Source organism: Salmo trutta, unplaced genomic scaffold, assembly GCF_901001165.1.
Source record: "Salmo trutta unplaced genomic scaffold, fSalTru1.1, whole genome shotgun sequence".
NCBI lineage: Eukaryota > Metazoa > Chordata > Actinopteri > Salmoniformes > Salmonidae > Salmo > Salmo trutta.
The window spans coordinates 1,882,368-1,899,241 of record NW_021822941.1 but is presented as its reverse complement, the minus strand read 5'-3'; the positions used below and the strand labels follow the sequence as shown (position 1 = coordinate 1,899,241).

The 16,874-nt window shown below is 46.8% G+C and overlaps 1 protein-coding gene across 1 annotated transcript in view; it reads right to left on the bottom strand.

Annotated features, from left to right (window-relative positions):
* The window catches only part of LOC115187335 (multiple PDZ domain protein), a 72,370-nt gene that overhangs the window by 45,805 nt on the left and 9,691 nt on the right, over window positions 1-16,874 (bottom strand). Inside the window, exons 4-8 of the mRNA XM_029746405.1 lie at window positions 15,043-15,306; window positions 7,508-7,576; window positions 6,617-6,739; window positions 6,312-6,542; window positions 106-288 (exon numbers count right to left, since the gene is read on the bottom strand). Coding sequence (XP_029602265.1) covers window positions 106-288; window positions 6,312-6,542; window positions 6,617-6,739; window positions 7,508-7,576; window positions 15,043-15,306 — 870 coding nt within the window. The remainder of the gene's footprint in view (window positions 1-105; window positions 289-6,311; window positions 6,543-6,616; window positions 6,740-7,507; window positions 7,577-15,042; window positions 15,307-16,874) is intronic.

The following is a 16,874-nucleotide window of genomic DNA, read 5'->3' as shown; positions in this document are numbered from 1 at the left end:
AGAGCGAGAGACAGCGAGCGAGAGAGAGAGAGAAGAGAGAGAGAGAGAGAGAGAGAGAGAGAGAGAGAGAGAGAGAGAGAGAGAGAGAGGAGAGAGAGTTCTCACAGCTAAGATCTTGTCTCCGATGTGTATCTGATTGGCTTGGTCCACAGCGCTGCCCTTCACGATGCTCTTCACCTGCACCCCAGAGTTCTGCTCCCCCATGGAGCTGGTGATAGTGAATCCCAGGCCCATGTTGTTCTTACTGAACTGGACACTGTACTCATAGTCCTCCTCCACATCACACAGCTGTAACACACAACACAGGGAGACATGTTACTATGGAGATATGGAACACAATACACAACACAGGGAGAAATGTGTTACTATGGAGATATGGAACACAATACACAACACAGGGAGAAATGTGTTACTATGGAGATACGGAACACAATACACAACACAGGGAGAAATGTGTTACTATGGAGATATGGAACACAATACACAACACAGGGAGAAATGTGTTACTATGGGGATATGGAACACAATACACAACACAGGGAGAAATGTGTTACTATGGAGATATGGAACACAATACACAACACAGGGAGAAATGTGTTACTATGGAGATATGGAACACAATACACAACACAGGGAGAAATGTGTTACTATGGAGATATGGAACACAATACACAACACAGGGAGAAATGTGTTACTATGGAGATACGGAACACAATACACAACACAGGGAGAGATGTGTTACTATGGAGATATGGAACACAATACACAACACAGGGAGAAATGTGTTACTATGGAGATATGGAACACAATACACAACACAGGGAGAAATGTGTTACTATGGAGATATGGAACACAATACACAACACAGGGAGAAATGTGTTACTATGGGGATATGGAACACAATACACAACACAGGGAGAAATGTGTTACTATGGAGATATGGAACACAATACACAACACAGGGAGAAATGTGTTACTATGGAGATATGGAACACAATACACAACACAGGGAGAAAATGTGTTACTATGGAGATATGGAACAAAATACACAACACAGGGAGAAATGTGTTACTATGGAGATATGGAACACAATACACAACACAGGGAGAAATGTGTTACTATGGAGATATGGAACACAATACACAACATAGGGAGACATGTGTTACTATGGAGATATGGAACACAATACACAACACACGGAGACATGTGTTACTATGGGGATATGGAACACAATACACAACACAGGGAGACGTGTTACTATGGAGATATGGAACACAATACACAACACAGGGAGAAATGTGTTACTATGGGGATATGGAACACAATACACAACACAGGGAGAAATGTGTTACTATGGAGATATGGAACACAATACACAACACAGGGAGAAATGTGTTACTATGGAGATATGGAACACAATACACAACACAGGGAGAAATGTGTTACTATGGAGATATGGAACACAATACACAACACAGGGAGAAATGTGTTACTATGGAGATATGGAACACAATACACAACACAGGGAGACGTGTTACTATGGAGATATGGAACACAATACACAACACAGGGAGAAATGTGTTACTATGGAGATATGGAACACAATACACAACACAGGGAGACGTGTTACTATGGGGATATGGAACACAATACACAACACAGGGAGAAATGTGTTACTATGGAGATATGGAACACAATACACAACACAGGGAGAAATGTGTTACTATGGAGATATGGAACACAATACACAACACAGGGAGAAATGTGTTACTATGGAGATATGGAACACAATACACAACACAGGGAGAAATGTGTTACTATGGGGATATGGAACACAATACACAACACAGGGAGAAATGTGTTACTATGGAGATATGGAACACAATACACAACACAGGGAGACGTGTTACTATGGGGATATGGAACACAATACACAACACAGGGAGAAATGTGTTACTATGGAGATATGGAACACAATACACAACACAGGGAGAAATGTGTTACTATGGAGATATGGAACACAATACACAACACAGGGAGACGTGTTACTATGGAGATATGGAACACAATACACAACACAGGGAGAAATGTGTTACTATGGAGATATGGAGCACAATACACAACACAGGGAGAAATGTGTTACTATGGAGATATGGAACACAATACACAACACAGGGAGACATGTGTTACTATGGAGATATGGAACACAATACACAACACAGGGAGACGTGTTACTATGGAGATATGGAACACAATACACAACACAGGGAGAAATGTGTTACTATGGAGATATGGAACACAATACACAACACAGGGAGAAATGTGTTACTATGGGGATATGGAACACAATACACAACACAGGGAGAAATGTGTTACTATGGAGATATGGAACACAATACACAACACAGGGAGAAATCTGTTACTATGGAGATATGGAACACAATACACAACACAGGGAGAAATGTGTTACTATGGGGATATGGAACACAATACACAACACAGGGAGAAATGTGTTACTATGGAGATATGGAACACAATACACAACACAGGGAGACGTGTTACTATGGGGATATGGAACACAATACACAACACAGGGAGAAATGTGTTACTATGGAGATATGGAACACAATACACAACACAGGGAGACGTGTTACTATGGGGATATGGAACACAATACACAACACAGGGAGAAATGTGTTACTATGGAGATATGGAACACAATACACAACACAGGGAGACGTGTTACTATGGAGATATGGAACACAATACACAACACAGGGAGAAATGTGTTACTATGGAGATATGGAGCACAATACACAACACAGGGAGAAATGTGTTACTATGGAGATATGGAACACAATACACAACACAGGGAGACATGTGTTACTATGGAGATATGGAACACAATACACAACACACGGAGACATGTGTTACTATGGGGATATGGAACACAATACACAACACAGGGAGACGTGTTACTATGGAGATATGGAACACAATACACAACACAGGGAGAGATGTGTTACTATGGAGATATGGAACACAATACACAACACAGGGAGAAATGTGTTACTATGGAGATATGGAACACAATACACAACACAGGGAGAAATGTGTTACTATGGAGATATGGAACACAATACACAACACAGGGAGAAATGTGTTACTATGGAGATATGGAACACAATACACAACACAGGGAGACGTGTTACTATGGAGATATGGAACACAATACACAACACAGGGAGAGATGTGTTACTATGGAGATATGGAACACAATACACAACACAGGGAGAAATGTGTTACTATGGAGATATGGAACACAATACACAACACAGGGAGACGTGTTACTATGGGGATATGGAACACAATACACAACACAGGGAGAAATGTGTTACTATGGAGATATGGAACACAATACACAACACAGGGAGAAATGTGTTACTATGGAGATATGGAACACAATACACAACACAGGGAGAAATGTGTTACTATGGAGATATGGAACACAATACACAACACAGGGAGAAATGTGTTACTATGGAGATATGGAACACAATACACAACACAGGGAGAAATGTGTTACTATGGAGATATGGAACACAATACACAACACAGGGAGAAATGTGTTTACTATGGAGATATGGAACACATTATGGGACTGTTTCCCAGACAGAGACCAGAGAGTCTTCGACTAAATGGCACATTTAAACTGGACTAATAAAAATGTATTTTTTTAAAATAGTTTAAAAATAGTCTTACATATTTAATTGAACTAACCTAACTAATCTGGATTTAAACAGTCAGATTTCTAGAAAGAAAATCTGCTCTAGGCCTCTTTGGCGATGTCCACAGGGGACGCTTTCCCTGAAAAATAATTTAGATGATAATTTGGTTGTTTCATTGTTTATCAGAAATTGCATTGTTTCATTAATGTGTTCAGTATTAGCCATTGTAATATCAATTGTGCAATATTGACTTTTGAGTGTTCAAGGCTCAGCCAGACTATGGCATGTCCTTAGTTTGGATCCCTGGCCTTCTCATCTTTGACAGGTCAGGATCCCTGGGGTTTCTAATCTCTTCATTATGGAGAACTGCTCTGTCTAGTCTAGTTACAGGTCAGGATCCCTGGGTGTTCTAATCTCTTCATTATGGAGAACTACTCTGTCTAGTCTAGTTACAGGTTAGGATCCCTGGGGCTGCTCTGTCTAGTCTAGTTACAGGTTAGGATCCCTGGGGCTGCTCTGTCTAGTCTAGTTACAGGTTAGGATCCCTGGGGCTGCTCTGTCTAGTCTAGTTACAGGTCAGGATCCCTGGGTGTTCTAATCTCTTCATTATGGAGAACTACTCTGTCTAGTCTAGTTACAGGTTAGGATCCCTGGGGCTGCTCTGTCTAGTCTAGTTACAGGTCAGGATCCCTGGGGCTGCTCTGTCTAGTCTAGTTACAGGTCAGGATCCCTGGGGCTGCTCTGTCTAGTCTAGTTACAGGTTAGGATCCCTGGGTGTTCTAATCTCTTCATTGTGGAGAACTGCTCTGTCTAGTCTAGTTACAGGTCAGGATCCCTGGGTGTTCTAATCTCTTCATTATGGAGAACTACTCTGTCTAGTCTAGTTACAGGTTAGGATCCCTGGGGCTGCTCTGTCTAGTCTAGTTACAGGTCAGGATCCCTGGGGCTGCTCTGTCTAGTCTAGTTACAGGTCAGGATCCCTGGGGCTGCTCTGTCTAGTCTAGTTACAGGTCAGGATCCCTGGGGCTACTCTGTCTAGTCTAGTTACAGGACAGGATCCCTGGGGTTTCTAATCTCTTCATTATGGAGAACTGCTCTGTCTAGTCTAGTTACAGGTCAGGATCCCTGGGTGTTCTAATCTCTTCATTATGGAGAACTGCTCTGTCTAGTCTAGTTACAGGTTAGGATCCCTGGGGCTGCTCTGTCTAGTCTAGTTACAGGACAGGATCCCTGGGTGTTCTAATCTCTTCATTATGGAGAACTGCTCTGTCTAGTCTAGTTACAGGTTAGGATCCCTGGGGCTGCTCTGTCTAGTCTAGTTACAGGTCAGGATCCCTGGGTGTTCTAATCTCTTCATTATGGAGAACTACTCTGTCTAGTCTAGTTACAGGTTAGGATCCCTGGGGCTGCTCTGTCTAGTCTAGTTACAGGTTAGGATCCCTGGGGCTGCTCTGTCTAGTCTAGTTACAGGTCAGGATCCCTGGGGTTTCTAATCTCTTCATTATGGAGAACTACTCTGTCTAGTCTAGTTACAGGTCAGGATCCCTGGGTGTTCTAATCTCTTCATTATGGAGAACTGCTCTGTCTAGTCTAGTTACAGGTAACATGATGTTACTACAGATGCTTGAGTTCATGGGTTGTTTTTCTCCTGTGCTGTGTTTTGCCTCTGTTCTCCAGTCAAGGTTATGTATTTCTATTGAGCAAGTAATAATACTGAACTATTTTCATATTTTGTTCATGGCCTGTAGTTCTATATTTAGTCAATGCATCTCTGCATCCTATATTCTTTATCACCTCTCCTCTGTAAAACAAATTCAACAATCTTTTTACACCTTAACCTCTGGCTCCGTGCCAACTGAATAGGCTGCCAGCCGGGTTGTCTATGTTAACAACAAGCAGCTCTGCAAAGGGTGAACTACCCTCAACTGAATGCCACAGGTAGATAAATACACATGATTAAACCACTGACAGTATGCCTTCTGATCTCTCATCATCTCTCTCACTTTCTGTCTCTCTTAACGACGTCCTGACAGGCAGACCACAGGTAGATAAATACACATGATTAAACCACTGACAGTATGCCTTCTGATCTCTCATAATCTCTCTCTTTCTGTCTCTCTTAACGACTTCCTGACGGGCAGACCACAGGCTGTGAGGATTGGCAACAACACCTCCTCCACGCTGACTCTTAACACAGGGGCCCCCCAGGGGTGTGTCCTCAGTCCTCTGCTGTTCTCCCTGTTCACCTACGACCGTGTGGTTTTGCATGACACCAACTCCATCATCAAGTTTATTGACGACACCGCGGATGTAGGCTTGATAACCAACAACAACGATTCAGCCTATATGGAGGAGGTAAGTGAGTTGGCATTGTGGTGCCATGACAACAACCTCTCCCTCAACGTCAAAGCAAAACAAAGGAGTTGATTGTTGACTTCAGGAAGCAGAGGAGGGAACATTCCCCGATCCAAATCAACGGGACCGCAGTAGAGAGAGTCACGAGTTTTAAGTTCCTCTGCGTCCACATCACCGAGGACTTGTCATGAACCAACAACATCACCCACATCTCCCCTCCACACATACCTGGTTGCCCATCCTGGCCACCCTCTGTTGTTGCTGGGCGAGGAGAGGGAGTGGGGGCGAGGAGAGGGAGAGGTCGTTGGTTCCCGTGGAGACGGCGACGTCCCTAGCAATGAGCAGTTTGACCCTTGACCCTGCGTTGCGGAGAACGTGAGCCACTTCCTCGTTGCCCATGCCCGCCAGGTCTGTGTCCCCGATACGCAGGATGTGGTCCCCGCTACGCAGACGCTTGTCCTGGGAGGGGAGGTATGTTAAATCACTTTTTAGCAACTTTTACATCTTTTTGTGCTCTACTTTGACTGACATACCAGTCCAGCAGGTCCACTTGGTAGGATGGTTTTGACCAGGACTCCAGAGGATCGACCCCCTACAATGCCGAAGCCCAGCCCCTTGCCATCGTTCTCCAGCTCTATCAACTCTATGTGACGCTTCTGAGAGGGAGAGAGATGGAGGGAGAGACAGAGAAAGGGGAGAGAGAAGGAGAAAGGAGAGAGAGAGACAGAGACAGACAGACAGAGAGAGATAAAGAAAGAGAAAGAGAGAGAGAGACAGACAGACATAGTCAACTACACACAAACAGACATGTTTTCCTAATTTACTGTAAGACATGGGAACTCACCTCGTTGTAAAGTATGTAAGACATGGGAACTCACCTCGTTGTAAAGCATGTAAGACATGGAAATTCACCTCGTTGTAAAGTATGTGAGACATGGGAACTCACTTTACAACGAGGTATGTAAGACATAAGGAACTCACCTCGTTGTAAAGTATGTAAGACATAGTAACTCACCTCGTTGTAAAGTATGTAAGACATGGGAACTCACCTCGTTGTAAAGTATGTAAGACATGGGAACTCACCTCGTTGTAAAGTATGTAAGACACGGGAACTCACCTCGTTGTAAAGTATGTAAGACATGGGAACTCACCTCGTTGTAAAGTATGTGAGACATGGGAACTCACTTTACAACGAGGTATGTAAGACATAAGGAACTCACCTCGTTGTAAAGTATGTAAGACACGGGCACTCAACTCGTTGTAAAGTATGTAAGACATTGGAACTCACCTTGTTGTAAAGTATGTAAGAAATTGGAACTCACCTCGTTGTAAAGTATGTAAGACACGGGAACTCACCTTGTTGTAAAGTATGTAAGACATGGGAACTCACCTCGTTGTAAAGTATGTAAGACATGGGAACTCACCTCGTTGGCGATATACGACAGGTTTCTTCCCATCGATAAGGTCCGGGAGATTCGTGGAGGTGTACATAACTGGGAAAAGAAGGACAGTAATGTAGCTGATTAGACCTGCTGGGACATCAGGAGAGGAGAACAGTAATGTAGCTGATTAGACCTGCTGGGTCAACAGGAGAGGAGAACAGTAATGTAGCTGATTAGACCTGCTGGGACATCAGGAGAGGAGAACAGTAATGTAGCTGATTAGACCTGCTGGGACATCAGGAGAGGAGAACAGTAATGTAGCTGATTAGACCTGCTGGGACATCAGGAGAGGAGAACAGTAATGTAGCTGATTAGACCTGCTGGGACATCAGGAGAGGAGAACAGTAATGTAGCTGATTAGACCTGCTGGGACATCAGGAGAGGAGAACAGTAATGTAGCTGATTAGACCTGCTGGGACATCAGGAGAGGAGAACAGTAATGTAGCTGATTAGACCTGCTGGGACAACAGGAGAGGAGAACAGTAATGTAGCTGATTAGACCTGCTGGGTCAACAGGAGAGGAGAACAGTAATGTAGCTGATTAGACCTGCTGGGACAACAGGAGAGGAGAACAGTAATGTAGCTGATTAGACCTGCTGGGACAACAGGAGAGGAGAACAGTAATGTAGCTGATTAGACCTGCTGGGACATCAGGAGAGGAGAACAGTAATGTAGCTGATTAGACCTGCTGGGTCAACAGGAGAGGAGAACAGTAATGTAGCTGATTAGACCTGCTGGGACAACAGGAGAGGAGAACAGTAATGTAGCTGATTAGACCTGCTGGGACAACAGGAGAGGAGAACAGTAATGTAGCTGATTAGACCTGCTGGGTCAACAGGAGAGGAGAACAGTAATGTAGCTGATTAGACCTGCTGGGTCAACAGGAGAGGAGAACAGTAATGTAGCTGATTAGACCTGCTGGGACAACAGGAGAGGAGAACAGTAATGTAGCTGATTAGACCTGCTGGGACAACAGGAGAGGAGAACAGTAATGTAGCTGATTAGACCTGCTGGGACAACAGGAGAGGAGAACAGTAATGTAGCTGATTAGACCTGCTGGGACATCAGGAGAGGAGAACAGTAATGTAGCTGATTAGACCTGCTGGGACAACAGGAGAGGAGAACAGTAATATCAGCTGATCTCAGATCAATTGTCCCTTTTAGATCCTGATGAATCAGACGACATGATCGGGGGGGACTGATCCTAGATCAGCACTCGTACTGAGACACTTCATGAATACGCACCCTGGTGTCGTAGTGGTGGGCTTGGACAAATAAATGTGAGGTGAAAAGGTACCTCTTTGCCCGTGGAGGCTATATACAGGGTATTACGGTACAGAGTCAATGTGGAGGCTATATACAGGGTATTACGGTACAGAGTCAATGTGGAGGCTATATACAGGGTATTACGGTACAGAGTCAATGTGGAGGCTATATACAGGGTATTACGGTACAGAGTCAATGTGGAGGCTATATACAGGGGGTACCGGTACAGAGTCAATGTGGAGGCTATATACAGGGTATTACGGTACAGAGTCAATGTGGAGGCTATATACAGGGTATTACGGTACAGAGTCAATGTGGAGGCTATATACAGGGTATTACGGTACAGAGTCAATGTGGAGGCTATATACAGGGGGTACCGGTACAGAGTCAATGTGGAGGCTATATACAGGGTATTACGGTACAGAGTCAATGTGGAGGTTATATACAGGGGTACCGGTACAGAGTCACTGTGGAGGCTATATACAGGGGGGTACCGGTACAGAGTCAATGTGGAGGCTATATACAGGGGGTACCGGTACAGAGTCAATGTGGAGGCTATATACAGGGGGTACCGGTACAGAGTCAATGTGGAGGCTACATACAGGGGGTACCGGTACAGAGTCAATGTGGAGGCTATATGCAGGGGGTACCGGTACAGAGTCAATGTGGAGGCTATATACAGGGGTACTGGTACAGAGTCAATGTGGAGGCTATATACAGGGGGTACCGGTACAGAGTCAATGTGGAGGCTATATACAGGGGGTACTGGTACAGAGTCAATGTGGAGGCTATATACAGGGGGTACTGGTACAGAGTCAATGTGGAGGCTATATACAGGGGGTACCGGTACAGAGTCAATGTGGAGGCTATATACAGGGGGTACCGGTACAGAGTCAATGTGGAGGCTATATACAGGGGTACCGGTACAGAGTCAATGTGGAGGCTATATACAGAGTCAATGTGGAGGCTATATACAGGGGGTACCGGTACAGAGTCATGTGGAGGCTATATACAGGGGGGGTACCGGTACAGAGTCAATGTGGAGGCTATATACAGGGGGTACCAGTACAGAGTCAATGTGGAGGCTATATACAGGGGGTACCAGTACAGAGTCAATGTGGAGGCTATATACAGGGGGTACCAGTACAGAGTCAATGTGGAGGCTATATACAGGAGGGTACCGGTACAGAGTCAATGTGGAGGCTATATACAGGGGTACCAGTACAGAGTCAATGTGGAGGCTATATACAGGGGGTACCAGTACAGAGTCAATGTGGAGGCTATATACAGGGGGTACCGGTACAGAGTCAATGTGGAGGCTATATACAGGGGGTACCAGTACAGAGTCAATGTGGAGGCTATATACAGGGGGTACCAGTACAGAGTCAATGTGGAGGCTATATACAGGGGTACCGGTACAGAGTCAATGTGGAGGCTATATACAGGGGGGTACCGGTACAGAGTCAATGTGGAGGCTATATACAGGGGGTACTGGTACAGAGTCAATGTGGAGGCTCTATACAGGGGTGGTACCGGTACCGAGTCAGTGTGGAGGCTTATATACAGGGGGTACCAGTACGAGGTCAGTGTGGAGGCTATATACAGGGATTACCCAGTACAGAGTCAGTGTGGAGGCTATATACAGGGGTACCAGTACCGAGTCAATGTGGAAGCTATATACAGGGGTACCAGTACCGAGTCAGTGTGGAGAGGCTATATACAGGGGTTACCAGTACCGAGTCAGTGTGGAGGCTCTATACAGGGGGTACCAGTACCGAGTCAGTGTGGAGGCTATATACAGGGGGGTACCAGTACAGAGTCAATGTGGAGGCTATATACAGGGGGGGTACCGGTAACAGAGTCAATGTGGAGGGCTATATACAGGGGGGTACCAGTACCGAGTCAGTGTGGAGGCTATATACAGGGGGTACCGGTACAGAGTCAATGTGGAGGCTATATACAGGGGGGTACCGGTACAGAGTCAATGTGGAGGCTATATACAGGGGGTACTGGTACAGAGTCAATGTGGAGGCTCTATACAGGGGGTACCGGTACCGAGTCAGTGTGGAGGCTATATACAGGGGGTACCAGTACCGAGTCAGTGTGGAGGCTATATACAGGGATACCAGTACCGAGTCAGTGTGGAGGCTATATACAGGGGTACCAGTACCGAGTCAATGTGGAGGCTATATACAGGGGTACCAGTACCGAGTCAGTGTGGAGGCTATATACAGGGGTACCAGTACCGAGTCAGTGTGGAGGCTCTATACAGGGGGTACCAGTACCGAGTCAGTGTGGAGGCTATATACAGGGGGTACCGGTACAGAGTCAATGTGGAGGCTATATACAGGGGGTACCGGTACAGAGTCAATGTGGAGGCTATATACAGGGGGTACTGGTACAGAGTCAATGTGGAGACTATATACAGGGGGTACCAGTACCGAGTCAGTGTGGAGGCTCTATACAGGGGGTACCGGTACCGAGTCAGTGTGGAGGCTATATACAGGGGTACCGGTAGAGAGTCAATGTGGAGGCTAAATACAGGGGGTACCAGTACAGAGTCAGTGTGGAGGCTCTATACAGGGGGTACCAGTACCGAGTCAGTGTGGAGGCTCTATACAGGGGGTACCAGTACCGAGTCAGTGTGGAGGCTCTATACAGGGGGCACCAGTACCGAGTCAGTGTGGAGGCTCTATACAGGGGGCACCAGTACCGAGTCAGTGTGGAGGCTCTATACAGGGGGCACCAGTACCGAGTCAGTGTGGAGGCTCTATACAGGGGGCACCAGTACCGAGTCAGTGTGGAGGCTCTATACAGGGGGCACCAGTACCGAGTCAGTGTGGAGGCTCTATACAGGGGGGCACCAGTACCGAGTCAGTGTGGAGGCTATATACAGGGGGCACCAGTACCGAGTCAGTGTGGAGGCTCTATACAGGGGGCACCAGTACCGAGTCAGTGTGGAGGCTCTATACAGGGGGCACCAGTACCGAGTCAGTGTGGAGGCTCTATACAGGGGGCACCAGTACCGAGTCAGTGTGGAGGCTCTATACAGGGGGCACCAGTACCGAGTCAGTGTGGATGCTCTATACAGGGGGCACCGGTACCGAGTCAGTGTGGAGGCTATATACAGGGGGTACCGGTACAGAGTCAATGTGGAGGCTATATACAGGGGGGTACCGGTACAGAGTCAATGTGGAGGCTATATACAGGGGGGTACCGGTACAGAGTCAATGTGGAGGCTATATACAGGGGGTACCGGTACAGAGTCAATGTGGAGGCTATATACAGGGGGGGTACCGGTACAGAGTCAATGTGGAGGCTATATACAGGGGTACCAGTACAGAGTCAATGTGGAGGCTATATACAGGGGGTACCAGTACAGAGTCAATGTGGAGGCTATATACAGGGGGTACCAGTACAGAGTCAATGTGGAGGCTATATACAGGAGGTACCGGTACAGAGTCAATGTGGAGGCTATATACAGGGTACCAGTACAGAGTCAATGTGGAGGCTATATACAGGGGGTACCAGTACAGAGTCAATGTGGAGGCTATATACAGGGGGTACCGGTACAGAGTCAATGTGGAGGCTATATACAGGGGGTACCAGTACAGAGTCAATGTGGAGGCTATATACAGGGGGTACCGGTACAGAGTCAATGTGGAGGCTATATACAGGGGGTACCGGTACAGAGTCAATGTGGAGGCTATATACAGGGGGTACCGGTACAGAGTCAATGTGGAGGCTATATACAGGGGGGTACTGGTACAGAGTCAATGTGGAGGCTCTATACAGGGGGTACCGGTACCGAGTCAGTGTGGAGGCTATATACAGGGGGTACCAGTACCGAGTCAGTGTGGAGGCTATATACAGGGATACCAGTACAGAGTCAGTGTGGAGGCTATATACAGGGGTACCAGTACCGAGTCAATGTGGAAGCTATATACAGGGGTACCAGTACCGAGTCAGTGTGGAGGCTATATACAGGGGTACCAGTACCGAGTCAGTGTGGAGGCTCTATACAGGGGGTACCAGTACCGAGTCAGTGTGGAGGCTATATACAGGGGGTACCAGTACAGAGTCAATGTGGAGGCTATATACAGGGGGTACCGGTACAGAGTCAATGTGGAGGCTATATACAGGGGGTACCAGTACCGAGTCAGTGTGGAGGCTATATACAGGGGGTACCGGTACAGAGTCAATGTGGAGGCTATATACAGGGGGTACCGGTACAGAGTCAATGTGGAGGCTATATACAGGGGGTACCGGTACAGAGTCAATGTGGAGGCTCTATACAGGGGGTACCGGTACCGAGTCAGTGTGGAGGCTATATACAGGGGGTACCAGTACCGAGTCAGTGTGGAGGCTATATACAGGGATACCAGTACCGAGTCAGTGTGGAGGCTATATACAGGGGTACCAGTACCGAGTCAATGTGGAGGCTATATACAGGGGTACCAGTACCGAGTCAGTGTGGAGGCTATATACAGGGGTACCAGTACCGAGTCAGTGTGGAGGCTCTATACAGGGGGTACCAGTACCGAGTCAGTGTGGAGGCTATATACAGGGGGTACCGGTACAGAGTCAATGTGGAGGCTATATACAGGGGGTACCGGTACAGAGTCAATGTGGAGGCTATATACAGGGGGTACTGGTACAGAGTCAATGTGGAGACTATATACAGGGGGTACCAGTACCGAGTCAGTGTGGAGGCTCTATACAGGGGGTACCGGTACCGAGTCAGTGTGGAGGCTATATACAGGGGTACCGGTAGAGAGTCAATGTGGAGGCTATATACAGGGGGTACCAGTACAGAGTCAGTGTGGAGGCTCTATACAGGGGGTACCAGTACCGAGTCAGTGTGGAGGCTCTATACAGGGGGTACCAGTACCGAGTCAGTGTGGAGGCTCTATACAGGGGGTACCAGTACCGAGTCAGTGTGGAGGCTCTATACAGGGGGCACCAGTACCGAGTCAGTGTGGAGGCTCTATACAGGGGGCACCAGTACCGAGTCAGTGTGGAGGCTCTATACAGGGGGCACCAGTACCGAGTCAGTGTGGAGGCTCTATACAGGGGGCACCAGTACCGAGTCAGTGTGGAGGCTCTATACAGGGGGCACCAGTACCGAGTCAGTGTGGAGTCTCTATACAGGGGGCACCAGTACCGAGTCAGTGTGGAGGCTATATACAGGGGGCACCAGTACCGAGTCAGTGTGGAGGCTCTATACAGGGGGCACCAGTACCGAGTCAGTGTGGAGGCTCTATACAGGGGGCACCAGTACCGAGTCAGTGTGGAGGCTCTATACAGGGGGCACCAGTACCGAGTCAGTGTGGAGGCTCTATACAGGGGGCACCAGTACCGAGTCAGTGTGGATGCTCTATACAGGGGGCACCGGTACCGAGTCAGTGTGGAGGCTATATACAAGGGGCACCAGTACCGAGTCAATGTGGAGGCTATATACAGGGGGTACCAGTACCGAGTCAGTGTGGAGGCTCTATACAGGGGGTACCAGTACCGAGTCAGTGTGGAGGCTATATACAGGGGGTACCGGTACAGAGTCAATGTGGAGGCTATATACAGGGGGTACCGGTACAGAGTCAATGTGGAGGCTATATACAGGGGGTACTGGTACGAGTCAATGTGGAGACTATATACAGGGGGTACCAGTACCGAGTCAGTGTGGAGGCTATATACAGGGGTACCGGTAGAGAGTCAATGTGGAGGCTATATACAGGGGGTACCAGTACAGAGTCAGTGTGGAGGCTCTATACAGGGGGTACCAGTACCGAGTCAGTGTGGAGGCTCTATACAGGGGGTACCAGTACCGAGTCAGTGTGGAGGCTCTATACAGGGGGGCACCAGTACCGAGTCAGTGTGGAGGCTCTATACAGGGGGCACCAGTACCGAGTCAGTGTGGAGGCTCTATACAGGGGGCACCAGTACCGAGTCAGTGTGGAGACTATATACAGGGGGCACCAGTACCGAGTCAGTGTGGAGGCTCTATACAGGGGGCACCAGTACCTAGTCAGTGTGGAGGCTCTATACAGGGGGCACTAGTACCTAGTCAGTGTGGAGGCTCTATACAGGGGGCACCAGTACCGAGTCAGTGTGGAGGCTCTATACAGGGGGCACCTGTACCGAGTCAGTGTGCGAGAGTACAGGTATCTTATTCATAATGAACTAAAAAGCTAAAAACTGATCCTAGACCAGCACTAGACCAGAATAGGATATGATATAACCCAAACCCTTACCTGAGTCATACACTGTATCTTATTGGTCACAGCGTTGTTTTCTGTGTGTGTGTTGAGAGCACTGAGACTGCCTCCGTAGTTCTGCCGAGGTAGGAAGGGTTTAGCAGGGGGGCTTCCTCCTCCTCCTCCTCCTCCACTACTGCTGCTGCTGTTGTTCTGGGCCCAGGTATAGGAATCGCTATGGGAGATGGTCCTCAGGCCCAGAGACATGGCCGTGGAGAGACCCGTGTTGAGGGAAACAGACTTCGCTACTGATTTCTTCTCCTGGGAGAAAGAGGAGAAGGAGGGGGGGGCAATTTAAATATCTCTGTTTTGCTGACAGTCTAATGTCTAACAGGTAGGAGTTATAGAGGTAGTATACTGTAGTCAGTCTGTCTAACAGGTAGGAGTTATAGAGGTAGTATACTGTAGTCAGTCTGTCTAACAGGTAGGAGTTATAGAGGTAGTATACTGTAGTCAGTCTGTCTAACAGGTAGGAGTTATAGAGGTAGTATACTGTAGTCAGTCTGTCTAACAGGTAGGAGGTATAGAGGTAGTATACTGTAGTCAGTCTGTCTAACAGGTAGGAGTTATAGAGGTAGTATACTGTAGTCAGTCTAATGTCTAACAGGTAGGAGTTATAGAGGTAGTATACTGTAGTCAGTCTAATGTCTAAAAGGTAGGAGTTATAGAGGTAGTATACTGTAGTCAGTCTGTCTAACAGGTAGGAGTTATAGAGGTAGTATACTGTAGTCAGTCTGTCTAACAGGTAGGAGTTATAGAGGTAGTATACTGTAGTCAGTCTAATGTCTAACAGGTAGGAGTTATAGAGGTAGTATACTGTAGTCAGTCTGTCTAACAGGTAGGAGTTATAGAGGTAGTATACTGTAGTCAGTCTAATGTCTAACAGGTAGGAGTTATAGAGGTAGTATACTGTAGTCAGTCTAATGTCTAACAGGTAGGAGTTATAGAGGTAGTATACTGTAGTCAGTCTGTCTAACAGGTAGGAGTTATAGAGGTAGTATACTGTAGTCAGTCTGTCTAACAGGTAGGAGTTATAGAGGTAGTATACTGTAGTCAGTCTGTCTAACAGGTAGGAGTTATAGAGGTAGTATACTGTAGTCAGTCTAATGTCTAACAGGTAGGAGTTATAGAGGTAGTATACTGTAGTCAGTCTAATGTCTAACAGGTAGGAGTTATAGAGGTAGTATACTGTTATCAGTCTGTCTAACAGGTAGGAGGTATAGAGGTAGTATACTGTAGTCAGTCTGTCTAACAGGTAGGAGGTATAGAGGTAGTATACTGTAGTCAGTCTGTCTAACAGGTAGGAGTTATAGAGGTAGTATACTGTAGTCAGTCTGTCTAACAGGTAGGAGTTATAGAGGTAGTATACTGTAGTCAGTCTAATGTCTAACAGGTAGGAGTTATAGAGGTAGTATACTGTAGTCAGTCTGTCTAACAGGTAGGAGTTATAGAGGTAGTATACTGTAGTCAGTCTAATGTCTAACAGGTAGGAGATATAGAGGTAGTATACTGTAGTCAGTCTGTCTAACAGGTAGGAGTTATAGAGGTAGTATACTGTAGTCAGTCTAATGTCTAACAGGTAGGAGTTATAGAGGTAGTATACTGTAGTCAGTCTAATGTCTAACAGGTAGGAGTTATAGAGGTAGTATACTGTAGTCAGTCTGTCTAACAGGTAGGAGGTATAGAGGTAGTATACTGTAGTCAGTCTGTCTAACAGGTAGGAGTTATAGAGGTAGTATACTGTAGTCAGTCTAATGTCTAACAGGTAGGAGTTATAGAGGTAGTATACTGTAGTCAGTCTAATGTCTAACAGGTAGGAGTTATAGAGG